A 16,211-nucleotide genomic window follows, 5' to 3' on the forward strand; every position below is an offset into this window, starting at 1 on the left:
TCCAAAGCATTACAAATGTATGTATTCAGTAAATACTTTACATGCCTTTCAGATTTACGTATGCAGTCAATTGGCAAATACTAATGCTGCACCATCAGTTATCTAGCAGCAGTAACCAGCATTGTGTAAAACTGCTTATTTGTGGAGTGTCCAGTTATCAGGCAGCATTTTGAATTATAATCGATCCTCCATATATCTGTCGCGGAGTCTAAAATCTGGTAATATTGAGCTTTAAGGAGAGAGGAACTAAGAGTAGATTTCGTTTGAGAGAGAGGAGGAAAGAAACGGTCCACGCTGGAAGCTGAAACAAGAGAAGTCTTTTATATCAAAAATGTTTGGGGTTTTTTTGTGTTTTTATGTTTGATAAAATACCCCAATACAGCATTATTTGTGTAAAAGTAATGCAAGACTACAATAAGAGGTTTGCATTCTAAAAATTACAGGCTTTTATATATATTTTGACTTTAATTACATACATATTACATATAAACATATGTATTTTGTGTCCATTTCATTTGAGGAACTGCTATAGAAGAGCTGAGCACGATTACTGTATAAAACGTATAGAAACAGACAAATGGGTGCCTTATGGACAGTGCACACAAACCATACTTTCCTGATTGCCCCTGGTTTACTGCTTGAGCAATAGAGCAGCACTCTGAGCCCAGATCCACAGACTGCCACTGGAAACGATTACCATATTTGCTCGATTATAAGATAGCCCCCCCAAAACCTGAATATGAATTTGGTGGGGGGGGGTAACCCTGAATATAAGAAATTTTTGTTACTAGTAAGTGTTAATGTAAACTATTTTTTCATATTTAATTAAAGCTAGAGAGATTTTTTTTTTGTTTTTATTTCCCAACCTGCCCCCCCCCCCCCCCGTTATGCACACATGCTCACAGGCTTGCCACTCTGCCTCCCTGATATGCCTTATTCCCATATATGCCAGGGGCATATCAAGGGACATAGTGGAACATAGGAGGGTATAAGGCATTTCTGGAGGCAGTGGCATACAGGGGGCACTCTGCTTCCAGAAAAGCCTTATACCCCCCCCCCCCGGCTTACCGGTGCTTCTGACTCCCTGGTGTCTGGTGGGGGCAGCGGCGCTTCTATGACATGCTTTTAAGGTCATGTGTCGCCGGTGCTGCGTCATAGAAGCCCCAGCGGAAGTACAAGCAGCAGCGGGGGTTGTCTGAGTCCATCGAGCGGACGTTCGCTGGCTGCCAGAGAAGAGAATTCCCCGCAGCGCTGCAGGGAACTCTCCTCTCTGGCAGCCAGCAAATGTCCACTCGATGGACGCAGACAACCTCCGCTGCTGCCGGCACTCTGTGATAGCCGGTGGAAGTGCTGGCAGCAGCTGAGGTTACCAGACAGGAGGATCCAGGTCCCCTGCAGCACTGCAGGGGATCTTAGTCACATAGTCAGACCTCATTTGAGGTCTGATTAGAAGATGACCTCTATATTAAGACAAGGGGTATGTTTCAAGGCATTCGCTCTGGAAAAAACTTCTCTTATAATCGAGCAATTATGGCATATAGGCATGCCCTTGATTTAGTCCCCCTATCGCAAACCATTTTATTAAAATGCGCAGTTTTCAGTAGCCGTCAGGGTCAGAGAGCTTCTTCTTTCTCAAGCAGAAGTCTATTTTTTAAACAAAACTTGCATGTTTTATTTTTAGTGTGTGTAGCAAATGTTCACATATGTTGAAATAAGCAGAGTGGAAAAAAATCAAGTGATGTGAAAAACATTTCAGTGGTTTGGGCTTTTTTGAGAGTATTCTTGTAAATACATCAATTTATAGTTACATTTTTTTTAGAAATCTATTACTGGCCTGTGTTTATCAGTGTTTGAGTATGGGGCAAAATTACTTATAAAATTATTTTTAAGATGTAAACGAAAGCATAAAATGGGCGCTGCAGGGTTCATATGTGAACATTCAGTGTTCGGGTCTTTTCAGGAATCTTGGACTTCAGTCCTCCCTGCACTGAAAGCAGACCCGTCACTGAGTTCTCCAAGTTGTTGATTGTTAGAAAATGTAAGAGTAAGGAGGAGGACAGTAAGTTCATTAGCTCTTTTAGTCGCAGCATCTTATGCCAAAGAACTCACCTTCCCTTTGAAACCAAGTATCCCCAAATACGAATGGTGACTGAAAAAATGTTTGGACTCAAAAATGACAGCTCCCATTTTCAAATCATACATACATTTGCTTTCATCTGTTCACTACGAATTACTATAAAGAGAAGTTATAAAATTGTCAGGATGACTGTCTGGGGGCAGAGTTTGATTGTTTTCCATAATGATCTCTTTAAACTTTAATTTTTAAAACAATCTAAAGTATTCAACGATTGTGACAGTTGTCTGTACCACACTGTACGGTGGGAACTTGATTAGTTTGTCAGCATTTTAAGACCTTTAATCCAAGTCCCTCTATCAGGCGCATTCATCAGAAATTAGAGTGTAAGCTCTCTGGGGCAGGCACGGACTAGCCCTTAAGTCTTTAGGTACAGCAGAGCACGCTTCATGCAGCATAATGGAGTACACAATGCATACCCTTGGTACTTCATATGTAACTCTACATTTAGTGCATTACAGATGCAAATTGCATACCCATGACATCAAATAAAATGCACTGAATTCTAGTTAGATTTTTTCCCTTTCAATATACATAGGGGGGAGAGACTTGCATTTCTAGTAAGATCATAAGCCACGTCTCACTTTAAAGACAAACTAAATCGGTAATAAGAGACAATCCGGATCGGATGCACAAATTACAACACAGACACTACCCTGCATTACCAAAAATAATCATTTTAACAGCTTGGGTTGAGTTGGGGGGCTGCTCACAACACGCAGGGCTTGGGTGGTCACAGCTACGCTGCGGATAATAGACGGGCTTTAACAGTCGCTGAGAAAAGAGTTTATGCTTCTGTTCCATATTATTAAAACCTAACTTAATATCTAAAATAACTGCTATAGATTACCCAGAAAGCACAATACATAAATGAATTTGCTGGCAATATAAATGCACACAAATACCCAGAGGATAAGAACATAACTGCAAGGTAGAAACATCGACCTGGCTCTCCACGGCAATGAAGGGCTTCCCGGCATATGTTCCTTTATTATAAAAACATTTACAAAAAATAGGGGTACAAAAATGAACAAGTGTAGGCACCTGAAGTGTTTCAATCTAAATGGTCTCTTAACCCAACCTATGAGCCCTTAACATTAACAGATATAACGCAGCAACGCCACAAACTGTTGGCAAAAAAAAAAATCATTAAAATGCTGATATACATGTTAATCAAAAGCCTGTTTCACATTCACCCTCGCAGCTTCCTCAGGGGGACGCGCAGGTTGTAGTAAAAGGTTTCTATCACCCACGCTCGGTACGGAGACCAGGCACACTTTTGGATCGGGTGATTCGCAGACAGGACTTCATTTCAATTCAGTACACGGAGGTGCTGAGAATGAATGCTGGAAGTATATCAACTTTATAACCTAAACAGCCCCACTATGATCAGATCTACACCAAAAGTATGTGGACAGCCCCCATTATTGAGTTTAGATGTTTCAGCTTCACCCATTACTAAAAAGGTTTACTTAAGTGACTGAATAATCTACAATTACTAGTAAGGACTGACATTACAAAACAAGCTACATTGTTACACAAGGAGGCAGACTAACAGAAAAGGTTTCATTGAACAGACCAACACACATGAACAAACTTTTTAACCCTGTTTGGCTTTGATATCCGAAAGTTCTGGTTTTATGGCAAAATGCCTTATCATACAAACCCTTCACTCACCTTAATTCCAGAATTCTGCTTAAGGACTCAAATATTTTGAGGTTCACCAACTACAGAAGGGTGACTTGGAATCACTCCCATCACTATATCTTACGAAGGTCTAACCCGCCCCCCCGGGGAACTTCTGCTGCCAAGACACGCTTGCCTGGTCCTGGTAAAAGCACTATTAAAAGTGCTGCTCCACATGTTTATGTCCAACTTTCTGATTTTTATATGATGTACTACTATGGAATGCATCTTAAATACGCATATTTCTTTTACGTGTGTTTTGTCTTCACTACTCACTTTGCCCATCAGACAACACATAAGGGGCATTACCTAGTTTAAATGGACCTCTCATCACAGCTATCACACATCACCCATGACATCACACAAAACATCTTGCTCAATAGCGCTCACTCCCCACGCACTGGCCATATTGGTATCTGTAAAGCTTTGCTGCTTTGTATGCATGCGCAAGTGACTGTAGGAGGTCAGACAGCAGTGTCGTAATACATAGGGGAAGGCTTCGGAAGAATGACTACTCTCTGTTTCTAAGCAACTGCAGTATTTCAATAAATGCTTTAACAGTTTTGAGGAGAAGGAGCAGCAGCATTCAGTGTGAGTCCCCTTACTGCTGTGCGTTATGGAGAACAGGTCCGCACTTACCAAAACATTCATTCATAAAGGAAATATTGCAGCAATGCTGTCCACTACTGGTTTAGCGAGTAAGCCCCTGTGTAAAAAAAAAAACCATTTTGCCAGCTTCATCTAAATGGTCTCTTTGTTAGCGTGAAGATGACATTTCAAGGCAATACAAGAAAAATCAAATTCTAAATGATTTATCATTTATTGTGTCAAACAAAAAAATGACAATGTTTTAACAGTCTTAATATGAACACAAATATACACCTTTGGAGAATTTACTTAAACTTTTAAGTTGCATGCTCTTTTTATTAAACCAGCTATATATAAGTCAATGTTTCAAGATACATCTTAAACTATACTTTAGTGGCTTTTAAAACAAAAGAGTTTGCCATACATTCATACTAATTATCCCCAATTTTCCTCTGTTTCTTCTGAGAATCCAGGACTTGAAAAGGTCTCCTGTCGGGCAGCCACCTTTAACAAAGAACACATTTATATTTTCTCTTTCAATTGCCATATATTGCAAATCACATGCATGTTGCCAAAGTCAGGAAACATTGCCATTGGTAGTATCTCTTCCCTAATCTGATTGCGAGGCAGAGAGGGGCATAGAACGCGGCAAGTTTAAAATGTCTTTTTAAATAAAGTTGTGTTTTCTGCTGTGTGTGTGTATAGAGATTAGTGTTTGCATGTTTTCTCATGTGTGTGTGTATACACATTTTTTGAATGGGGGGGATTCACATTTGCATAGGATGTGTAGTTTTTATAGGTGAAACTGTAAATACTTTATTTTCCTTAATATTCCTCATATTGATTTTTTTTAAATATATAAAGCTAAAACTCGTTTGATTAACATCTTAAGTGCGAAGGCTATATTTTTCCCGCAAAAACCCTACCTTTCTGTTATCCACTGATGCAAAAGTGTTTGCGCGAGGATTATAGGCAGACGTTCCATGAGCGCTATAGGCAATTTCTTCTAAGAATGCTGGAACCTCTTGATGAGCCTGTTTTAACAGAAAACCAAAATGAGAACTCTTCACGCATTCTCTAACTGTACTTCTTTAGACAAAGTATTGGGAACAAAACTAACTCAAATATCAGCAAGTAGTTGTAGGATTGACACCAGTGTAACCAAAAGAAACGGTAGTTTAATATCTGTAATTTTTGTGTGAACAATTCCTGCTTTAGCTCTATACCAGCGGCCTCGGAAACTACTGTGTTCTATTTCATAATACAAAATTCTGTAGAAAGGCTAGAAATACGGAGATGGTTTCTGATGTCAAGATACTTTCAGGTTTGTTTTTTTTACATTGAAATATCACAAATTTCAGCATAACTAAAGGCTTTTACTTAAGCTACCAATAGGCCGTGCAATTTTGTTTATTCGGATCAACCTTCTGTACTGAAAGTTCTGTCCCTTCGCCTTACCCAGGCTAAGAAATATACCGTATTTGCTCGATTATAAGACGACCCCCCAAAATCTGAATATTAACTTAGGAAAAAAAGAAAAAGCCTGAATATAAGACGACCCTAAAGGAAAAAAGTTTTACCAGTAAATGTTAATTCATGTAAACAATTTTTTTAAATAAAAGCTATGATTGAGAAAAATATTTTTTTTGTTTTTATTTCCTTGTATTTTCCAGCCTGTCCCCCAGTTTCGCACATCTGCCCCCAGGCTTGCCACACCAATATGGCACTGTGGCCCATGATATGCCTTTTAACCCTCTATATGCCACTGTGCCCCATGGTATGCCTTTTGACCCCCTATGTGCCACTCTGCCTCCAGAAATCCCTTATACCCCTATATCCCATTCTGGCATTTAGGGGGTTAAAATGCATATTATGGGGCAGAGTGGCATATAGGGAGGTATAAGGCATTCCAGGAGGCAGAGTGGCATTAAGGGAGTTAAAAGGCATTGTATAGAGCACTCTGCCTCCAGAAATGCCTTATACCCCTATATGCCACTCTCGCATTTAGGGGGTTAAAAGGCATATCATGGGGCAGAGTGGCATATAGGGAGGTATAGGGCAGAGTGCTCTATTAAATGCCCCCTTAACGCCACTATGCCTCCTGAAATGCCTTATACCTCATTATATGCCACTCTGCCCCCTAATATGCCTTTTAACCCCCTAAGTGCCAGAGTGGCATATAGGGGTATAAGGCATTCCAGAAATGCCCTATGCCCCCACTTAACACACACACACACTTACCGGTGCTTCCAATTTCCTGCTGTATTGCCGAGGCAGCGGGTTGACGTCTCTTTCCGCTGCAGCCGGAAGGAGGTGGAGTTGGCAGCGGGGGTTTTTCTGCGTCCGTCCCGCATACCTTCCCTGGCTGTGAGAGATCAGAGCTCCCCGCACCGGTGCGGGGAACTCTGATCTCTGACAGTCGGGGAAGGTATCCGCGACGGACGCAGACAACCCCCGCTGCTAGCCACACCTCCTTCCGGCTGCAGCGGACGTTGTCTACGCAGATCGCGTAGACGTCAACCCGCTGCCCCGGCAATACAGCAGGAAGCACCGGTAAGTGTGTGTGTGGGGGGGAGACAGGAGGATCCAGGTCCCCTGCAGCGGTGCGGGGAATCTGGATCTTAGTCTCATAATCAGACCTCTATTTGAGGTCTGATTAGAAGACGACCCCGATTAGAAGACGAGGGGTATTTTTCAGAGCATTTGCTCTGAAAAAAACCTCGTCTTATAATCGAGCAAATACGGTAATTAGAGATAAAAAATGTAGTTCATTCTGCAAACACAAAAGCAATCTGATGCAGAGTTAAATTGAGCCTCTCTCTCTGGCCTTCTCTACTGAAATCACACTAAAGTATACTTAGCGGTCACTTTCAATCACTGGGAGCTGCAGCAATCACGTCTCCTAATTGAACATCAGTGTTCAGAGTTGATTACAAGAGACCACGTACAATGCTTTTGTAACAAAACATTTATCAGAAAGGTCTCATGTCAAACAAATCATTTATCTACGTTTTCTAATCAAACAGCTAGCAAATATACAGAGCAATATAGACATTTTAATTTACGTTTAACCCTTTGCAGCACTGATTCAGGTGATTCACTTTTTGCACACGTGGATAGAAATATAAGAACCATGTGGTCCATCAAGTCTGCCCTCAACATTCAAGCCATATGCCTATCCTATGTGTACTGAAGAACACTCCAGACAGCAATATAGCATCGCGTGGTGTACTTCAAGTCATAGCAACAAACGTGGGCACATATGTATGACATCTGACAACACAGCAAACCAACATAACATATCCACTTTAGTATCTGTGAGGCGTGATGTGACACCAGGGCAGGACCAAGGTTGTCCATATAACTTTTTCACCCCTGCCAGAAATCTTTGTACATTATGAATCCTTTGCACCATAACGCTTCAGCGGTGATTCTGGTGTTCACACTGACGCTCCCCAAAGTGGCCATCCATCAATGATCGAAATACTGTGGAATAGCAGAGTCTACTGAATATAGCAGGACAATGTGCAGATTAGCCTTATTCCATAGACTTCAGATTACCGATCAGTTACAAATTCCTAACGGAAAAACTGAAGACACTAGAACAGGGGTGTCTAAGTTTTTCCTGCAGCGGGCCACTTCATCAGAAATGTATATGTTCGGGGGCCGCACTCATTTTTCACTGAGAGAAAAAACGACCTTTAATAAGACATGCAGATTGAAATAAAGTAAATAACACAAAATCCTTTACAATGCCTCTCACTGATTTCTGGGCCTAGAAAGTTTTGTCCTCTGACGCGACTACAAATTCAGGAGGGCATTTGATCTCTGGATACGTAAAAATGTAATAGTTCTATTTATTCCAGCATGTACTGGTTGCCTGGGCATGATAGGAGTGTGATTACTGTCAATCATATATAAACTGATATTGTTATTGTATTTTTTCACACATTTCTAAAGCATAGCACTTGGGCAGACAGTGTCCCCAAAGGAGGCAGCTCAAGCTTGCAAAAAATAAAAAATTTCTCCATTAGCAAGATTCTAGTAATTGGAATTTTTTGTATACTTACATCTGCCAACACTTTAACGAGGGAACGAGCTATGTTGGTGTCTTCTGAGCTTTTTGGATCAAAAAACGAAATAGCTTTCCCAATGTTACCACAACGACCGGTACGTCCAATGCGATGCACATACTCATCAATCTCCATGGGAAGATCGAGGTTTATCACATGCTGAACATTTTCAATATCCAAGCCTCTCGCAGCAACGGAAGTGGCAACCAACACCGGGCACTTTCCCCTTCGAAAATCAAAAAGTGCTGCCTCTCGCTCCCTTTGTTCTCGATCGCTAGAGAAGAATGTGTATGTTACTATTATACATTAGTGCATCTGCGCATAAACTAGGTCTGCAACTAACAATTATTTTCATAATCAACAAATCGATATAAATGCCATTTTACTAGAAAACCTGAAAAACTAGAAGCCAAACAATATAGCTCTATACATTTGCTTACCCGTGGATGCTAGTTGTTTGTATATTCTCCTGACATAAAAAAGTAGCAATGTAATCCGCTTTCTTTTTTGTTTTCACAAACACCATGGTGCGATCATTACCTGAAATATATTTCACAATTAATTCAGTTAATTTTGTTATAAGCCATTAAATCCCAACTATAAAAAATATACAATTAACTCCGGAGGTTAATTATAATTATGTACTTAGAATATTAAACTTCTAAAATGTCCAGAGAACAAAAGGCCAACACAAGTAAGCTGGTAATTTATGTATAAAATGTTTTTTTAAAAAGGAGCGTCGTACGCTGCCCTTTTTTCTTGGTTATAAGGCTGATGACTGGTATCTGGATACTGGAACGGATACAGCCATAAAGACTTGTGGACCTGCTTCATATTGAACATTCTTTATCTGGACTAAATTAGTGTTGATTAATCCAATATTGTAAGTACATACTAAAGCACCAGATCATATGTTATCATACACACACATACATACATACACGCATGCACTATATGGACAAATTCTAAATACATGCACTATTAATGCATTAATATGTAGTTGCACCCCATTTGCAGCTATAACAGCTTCACAAAAGGGCAAAAATTCCCCCAGAAACTCCAAAATGAAATATTTTATATATGCAAAGGGGGACCAACTTCATATTAATGTCTATGTATTTAGAATGTGATGTGATAAAAGTCCCTGTTGTAATGTAGGGCTGAAACAACTAATCGAAAGAAAATCGATAATGAAAATCGTTGTCAGCGATTTTCATTATCGATTAATCGAAACGATTTTTAATCAATTATAAAAAAAGTTTTTTTCCCAGAGCATATGCTCTGAAAAACTCCTCTCCTTATATAATCCGACCTCAAACAGAGATTGGATTATAATACTAGAATCCAGATCCCCCGCAACGCTGCAGGGGACCTGGATTCCCCTCACTGTCAGCCGTTCTCTCGCTTCCGTCTCTCTCCCCCTCCAATACACCCCTCTGACTCCTCTCCCTCCCATACATCACTCTGCCTCTCTCCCGACTCGTTACTGACAGGCACTTTCACTGCAGCCTCAGCGTAAGTGAAGGGCAGTAACCGAGGCTGGCAGTGCGTATCGTGCAGACCCCCACCGGCTGACAGAGAATCATCCTCTCTGTCAGCCGGTGGGGGTCCTCCTCGCACAGACAGCCTCCGTTACTCACCTTCACTTACGCTGAGGCTTCTATGAAGCTGCAGTGAAAGTGCCTGTCAGTAACGGAGCCGGGTAGAGAGGCAGAGCGGTGTATGGGAGGGGGGAGGAGTCAGAGGGGTGTATGGGAGCCACCCTCCCACACACCACTCTGGCCCCTCCCCCTCCCATACACCGCTCTGCCTCTCTACCCGGCTCCCTGGTGTCTCGTGAACCTCTGTTGCTGACAGGAGGCAGAGTGGAGTATGGGAGGGGGGAGGAGGCAAAGTGGTATATGGGAGGGGGAGGAGGCAAAGTGGTGTATGGGAGGGGGAGGAACCAGAGTGGTGTATGGGAGGGGGAGGAGCCAGAGTGGTGTATGGGTGAGTTATAGTGGTGTATGGGGGGTTTTATGAATTTCAGGGCATATAGGGGGTATAAGGCATATCGATATTAGGCATATCAGGGGGGCATAAAACATATCTGGGGGTAAAAGGTATATCAGGGGGCTCAGTGGCATATAGCGGGTATAAGGCATATCGATATTAGGCATATCAGGGGGGGCATAAAACATATCTGGGGGTAAAAGGTATATCAGGGGGCTCAGTTGCATATCACTGGCATATAAGGAGTATAAGGCATATCAGGGGGCACAGTGGAATCTGGCATATAAGAGGTATAAGGCATATATGGGGGCAGAGTGGCAAGCTGGGGGTCAGATGTGCATAACCGGGGGCAGTTTGGTAAATAAAAAAAAAAGGCTTTCTTCTCCTAGTTTTTATTAAATATGAAAAATAGTTAACATATGAATTAATATTTACTAATAACTTTGCATTAAAACCTAGTTTGAGAAACAGTGTTTGGGTTCTTGTAGCTTTTATTATTATGTCAGTAAAATAAGAAGATGAATAGAGAGAGAGAGAGGCCATTGCAATAAAGAGATGAAAGTGTAAATTGTACGTTTTTTATTACATTATTTTAAATTGAAAAAAAAATTGCATTTTTTTTATCCGATTAATCGAAAAAATAATCGGCCAACTAATCGATTATTTAAATAATCGTTAGTTGCAGCCCTTTTGTAATGGTCAGGTGTCCCAATACTTATGTCTATATAGTGTACACACAAAATGCACAGCTATATACATATATAAAATATTAACATATGTAGTTCCTCACACATTAAATGTCATTATGCCAAGAAAACCAATCAGACCGACTATTAATTTGAAATATAATGCATTTGCAATTATAGTGGTGACTAGGCAAAGCAAAAACTAAACTAATTTATAAACCTATACACAAGAAGTCGATCCCAGCTAGGGCTGCAACAACTAATCGATAAAATCGATGCCAACAAATTTCATTATCGATTAGTTGAATCGATTTTTATCGATTATAAAATAAGGGTTTTTTCAGAGCAAACGCTCTGAAAAATACCCCTCATTGTATAATCCGTTTCAGTGACTCACAGCAGCAGCTCCTACTTACCAGCCCCTCCCTGTAATCACTGTGACAACTGGCCCCGCCCCCTTCCTTCTCCAGAACCACATGGCTGTGACACTCATCTAACTAAGTATAAAATGAATATTTGGGCTGCTGAAAGTTAGGGGAGGTGGGGGTTAATTTAGGGGCAGTTATTAAAAAGTGGGATATCACAATTTAATCAGAAGAATGGAACAAATCACTGTACTTATCATATAAAAATATACATTGCTTGAATCTAAACGAGATGCAATATAAACTGATGAACTGGTGGTACTTAGTCCCTACAACACTGGCAAAAATGTCGCCTAACAATTTGGCGAACTGCTGGAGATGTGGGTACTATAAAGGAGACATTCTCCACATTTGGTGGAGTTGTCCTCTGATAAATAGAATTTGGCAAGAACTATCTAACAAGCTCATTAAATTATATGGACCACACTGGGGACTAACACCAGAAAGAGCCCTATTACATATAAACTTACCCAAAATATCTACTCAGAAATTACAGTTTTTACTACATGTGTTAACAGCAGTTAAAATAATTTTATCCAGAAATTGGAGAACCTCAGACCCAATTAGCTGGATAAAAATAAAACCTCAAATTCTGCATCAATGTTATATGGAAAAATTGCTTTTGTTACATGATAGAGGGAATAAATCTGGGTTAGTAGCCTGGGAAAATTGGATAAAAACTCTGCAAGAAGGTAAAATGGATTAGTAAGGATTAACAATCTACCATCTTTCTTCTCTGCAGCCTTACCCCTGCAGATTGAAAGAAAGAGCTTTAATAATATCCTAATAGAGTTAATAACACACTGATACAAAGAAGTAGCACTGCCCTCCTATTTTGTATCTTTAATTTTCCTGTAGTATGTGGCAATAGTCTTTGTCACTTGGAATCCATAACTGTATGTATGTCCTAAACTATGTTATGTATTTATGTACAAGCCTTTTATGTATTTATGTATTTATCTAAGTTTTTTGTATCTTTGTATAAAATAATAATAAAAAAAATTGGAGGCAGTTATGGTTAATGGGGTGTTTATTGTTAATTTAGGGGCAGCTGTGGTTAATGGGGTGTTTAGAGTTAATTTAGGGGCAGCTGTGGTTAATGGGGTGTTTAGGGTTAATTTAGGAGCAGTTGTGGTTAATGGGATGTTTAGGGTTAATTTAGGAGCAGTTGTGGTTAATGGGATGTTAAGGGTTAATGGTGTGTTTAGGGTTAATTTAGGGACAGTTGTGGTTGATGGGGTCTTTAGGGTTAATTTATGGGAAGCTGTGGTTAATGGGGTGTTCAGGGTTAATATAGGGGCAGTTATGGTTAATGGGGTGTTTAGGGTTAATTTAGGGGTAGTTATGGTTGATGTGGTATTTTGGGTTAATTTAGGGGTAGTTATGGTTAATGGGGTGTTTAGGGTTAATTTAATGATGAGGACTGAGGGTTAATTTAATTAATTTAATACAGTTAACTTAAGGTGCAGTTAACTTAAGGGCAAACTAAGGGGAATCTAAATCCTGGGGGCAGTAAAGTTTAACCCAGTACTTACTTATAAAAGTATGGTGTCAGTGTGATGTGAACGGGTCTGTGACTCTATGAGGGGACTATGAGATATCTGGGGGTATAAGGCATATCTGGGGAGGACGGAGTGACATATCTGGTGGTATAGGGCATATCTGGGGAGGACGGAGTGACATATCTGGGGGTATAAGGCATATAGGGTATATAAGGCATATGTGGGGAGGGCAGTGTGGCATGTCTGGGGAGGATGGAGTGGTGTATCAGGGTGTATAAGGCATATCTGGGGGTAGAGTGGAGTGGCATACGTGGGGAGGGCAGTGTGGCATGTCTGGGGAGGTGTATCAGGGGGCATTAGGGGCCACAGTGGCGGGTAGAGTGGAGTGGCATGTGTGGGGGTAGAGTGGAGTGGCATGTGTGGGGGTAGAGTGGAGTGGCATACGTGGAGAGGGCAGTGTGGCATGTCTGGGGAGGTGTATCAGGGGGCATCAGGGGCCACAGTGGCGGGTAGAGTGGAGTGGCATGTGTGGGGGTAGAGTGGAGTGGCATGTGTGGGGGTAGAGTGGAGTGGCATGTCTGGGAGGCAGCGTGGCAAGCTCAAATGTGCATAAATTGGGGGGGTCCTGGTTGGGAAATAAAGACAAGAAATTTACCGTATTTTTCGCTCCATAAGACGCAGTTTTTTTCCTCCCAAAGTAGGATGAAAAATCATGGAGTCTTATGGAGCGAAGATGCATGCAGGCAGGCAGGCAGGGAGGGGGGGCAACGATATACCGTATTTATCGGCGTATAACACGCACTTTTTTAACTAAAATCCGGAGCTTAAACCCTACCTGCGTGTTATACGCCGATAAATCCGGGGTCGCAACTGAGGCAGGCGGCGGCGGCCGCCAGCAGAGGAGTCCTGGATTTCTGCCAGTCAGGGGGGCCCAAGGGGTGCCGAGCGGTTGCTGAAGACAACCGCTCGGCAACTCTCGGGCCCCTCTGCCTGACAGATATACAGGAATCCTTTGCTGGCGGCAGCCGCCGCCACCGCCGCCTGCCTCAGCGCTTCAACTCCTGTGTTGGAAGCGTTTGTCTCGGGTGCCGGCGCTTTACGCTGGGCGCCGGCATATGACGTCAGACGCCGGCGCTCAGCAGTGAAGCGCCGGCACCCGAGACAAACGCCTCACGCTTCCAACACAGGAGTTTAAGGTAAGTGACCGGGGCGGGGGGGGGGGGGGAGATCCTGAGAAGGGGGGGTTAGGGAGTTAGAGGGGAGATCCTGAGAAGGGGGGGTTAGGGAGTTAGAGGGGAGATACTGAGAAGGGGGGTTAGGGAGGGAGGTCTTACTGTGTGTGTCTTACTGTGTTTGTGTGTGTGTGTCTTACTGTGTGTGTGTGTGTCTTACTGTGTGTGTGTGTCTTACTGTGTGTGTGTGTGTGTGTGTGTGTCTCACTGTGTCTGTGTGTGTCTTACTGTGTTCATAGCTTATTCAGTTATTGTAATAAATATTTTAGCCCATTTTTTAGCTCAAAATATTTTTTCCTTTTTTTTCTCCTCTAAAATCTAGGTGCGCCTTATCAGCAGGTGCGTCTTATAGAGCGAAAAATACGGTATTTTATCAAAGTTTTTTTATTCTGCTGTTTGTATTTAACATCATTTGTTTATTTAATAATTTAAAATAAATGAAAAATTTACATTCATTTTTTTCCCGGTTAATTACGGTTTTGATAGTCAGCCAACTAATTGTTAGTTGCAGCCCTAATCCCAGCACCAAGACTGCTGCTGCTCCTTAACTTTTTACAGGTTTACTGGCTCATTTTCTCATGAAAAGTCCAAACCCAAAAGCTTGACTAAATATGGTATTTCTGCTCTAGCAAACTCAGTATGCACACATCTTCACGAGACTTATTTAGAGTAATTTGGACTGATTTGTTGACACAAGCATGACGGACGTACCTATGTTTTGAAGGATGTCTACCAGCTTGTCCTTCTTTTCAAATTCTGCAACTTCAAGAATGGTTTGCTCCACATCACTACATGCGCCACCAACTTGACCAACCACAACAAATAAATAATCCGGTTTCAAAAGTTCAGCAGCTAGGCTTTGAATAAGCACAAAAATGGCATTAATTCAAACAATGTGTAACGTATTAGTACATATTGACGTTAAAGAGTAATGGGACGCAAGTTTAACTACATTAAAATCCAAAGTTGCCTATAACCTGGGCTTTTTGTCAATGTAAAAGTTTTGAAGTTATCTAGTTTATCCCCTTGGGGACACGGGATGTATTTATTATAACATCCTCTAAAACAAATATTTGGTCCGACCAACATATTTCCACGCAAGCTCGTTCAGACCTCCTGTGAGTGTGCTTCGTATACTCGCTGAGACACAGAGGTCCCAAGTCTCCCGCAAATGAGGTTGTATTTTTCACCTCCTGATGCCTGCAATAATTTCCCCGATGCCTGTCCTCTCGGAGAGAGAGTGCAGCGGCTACGTGTGAGCGAGAACATATGTATACATGTACTTTGATTATTGAGTTTAGGGCTGCAACAACTAATCGATAAAATCGATAATAATCGATAATGAAATTCGTTGCCGACGAATTTCATTATCGATTAGTTGAATCGATTATTATCGATTATAAAATGAGGGTTTTTTCAGAGCAAACGCTCTGAAAAATACCCCTCATTATATAATCCGTTTAGTCTGACTCACAGCAGCAGCTCCTACTTACCAGCCCCTCCCTGTAATCACTGTGACAACTGGCCCCGCCCCTTCCTTCTCCCAGAAGGCCAGAACCACATGGCTGTGACACTCATCTAACTGTAAGTATAAAATTAATATTTGGGCTGCTGAAAGTTAGGGTAAGTGGGAGTTAATTTAGGGGCAGTTATGGTTAATGGGGTGTTTAGGGTTAATTTAGGGGAAGTTATGGTTAATGGGGTGTTTAGGGGCAGCTATGGTTAATGGGGTGTTTAGGGTTAATTTAGGAGCAGCTGTGGTTAATGGGGTGTTTGGGGTTAATTTGAGGCAGTTGTGGTTAATGGTATGTTTAAGGTTAATTTAGGGGCTGTTGTGGTTGACAGGGTCTTTAGGGTTAATTTAGGGGATGCTGTGGTTAATGGGGTGTTTAG

General features: G+C 41.5%; 1 protein-coding gene across 1 annotated transcript in view; it reads right to left on the reverse strand.

The window, feature by feature from the left end:
• Nucleotides 1-4,843: 4,843 nt before the first annotated feature.
• The window catches only part of LOC149285540 (putative ATP-dependent RNA helicase DDX4), a 31,653-nt gene continuing 20,285 nt past the window's right edge, over nucleotides 4,844-16,211 (reverse strand). The window contains exons 17-21 of the mRNA XM_089495288.1: nucleotides 15,030-15,175; nucleotides 8,922-9,021; nucleotides 8,479-8,755; nucleotides 5,335-5,442; nucleotides 4,844-4,912 (exon numbers count right to left, since the gene is read on the reverse strand). Coding sequence (XP_089351414.1) covers nucleotides 4,844-4,912; nucleotides 5,335-5,442; nucleotides 8,479-8,755; nucleotides 8,922-9,021; nucleotides 15,030-15,175 — 700 coding nt within the window. The remainder of the gene's footprint in view (nucleotides 4,913-5,334; nucleotides 5,443-8,478; nucleotides 8,756-8,921; nucleotides 9,022-15,029; nucleotides 15,176-16,211) is intronic.

The sequence above is a fragment of the Sceloporus occidentalis genome, unplaced genomic scaffold (genome assembly GCF_023333645.1).
Source record: "Sceloporus occidentalis isolate IW3139 unplaced genomic scaffold, rSceOcc1.0.p SCAF_78, whole genome shotgun sequence".
NCBI lineage: Eukaryota > Metazoa > Chordata > Lepidosauria > Squamata > Phrynosomatidae > Sceloporus > Sceloporus occidentalis.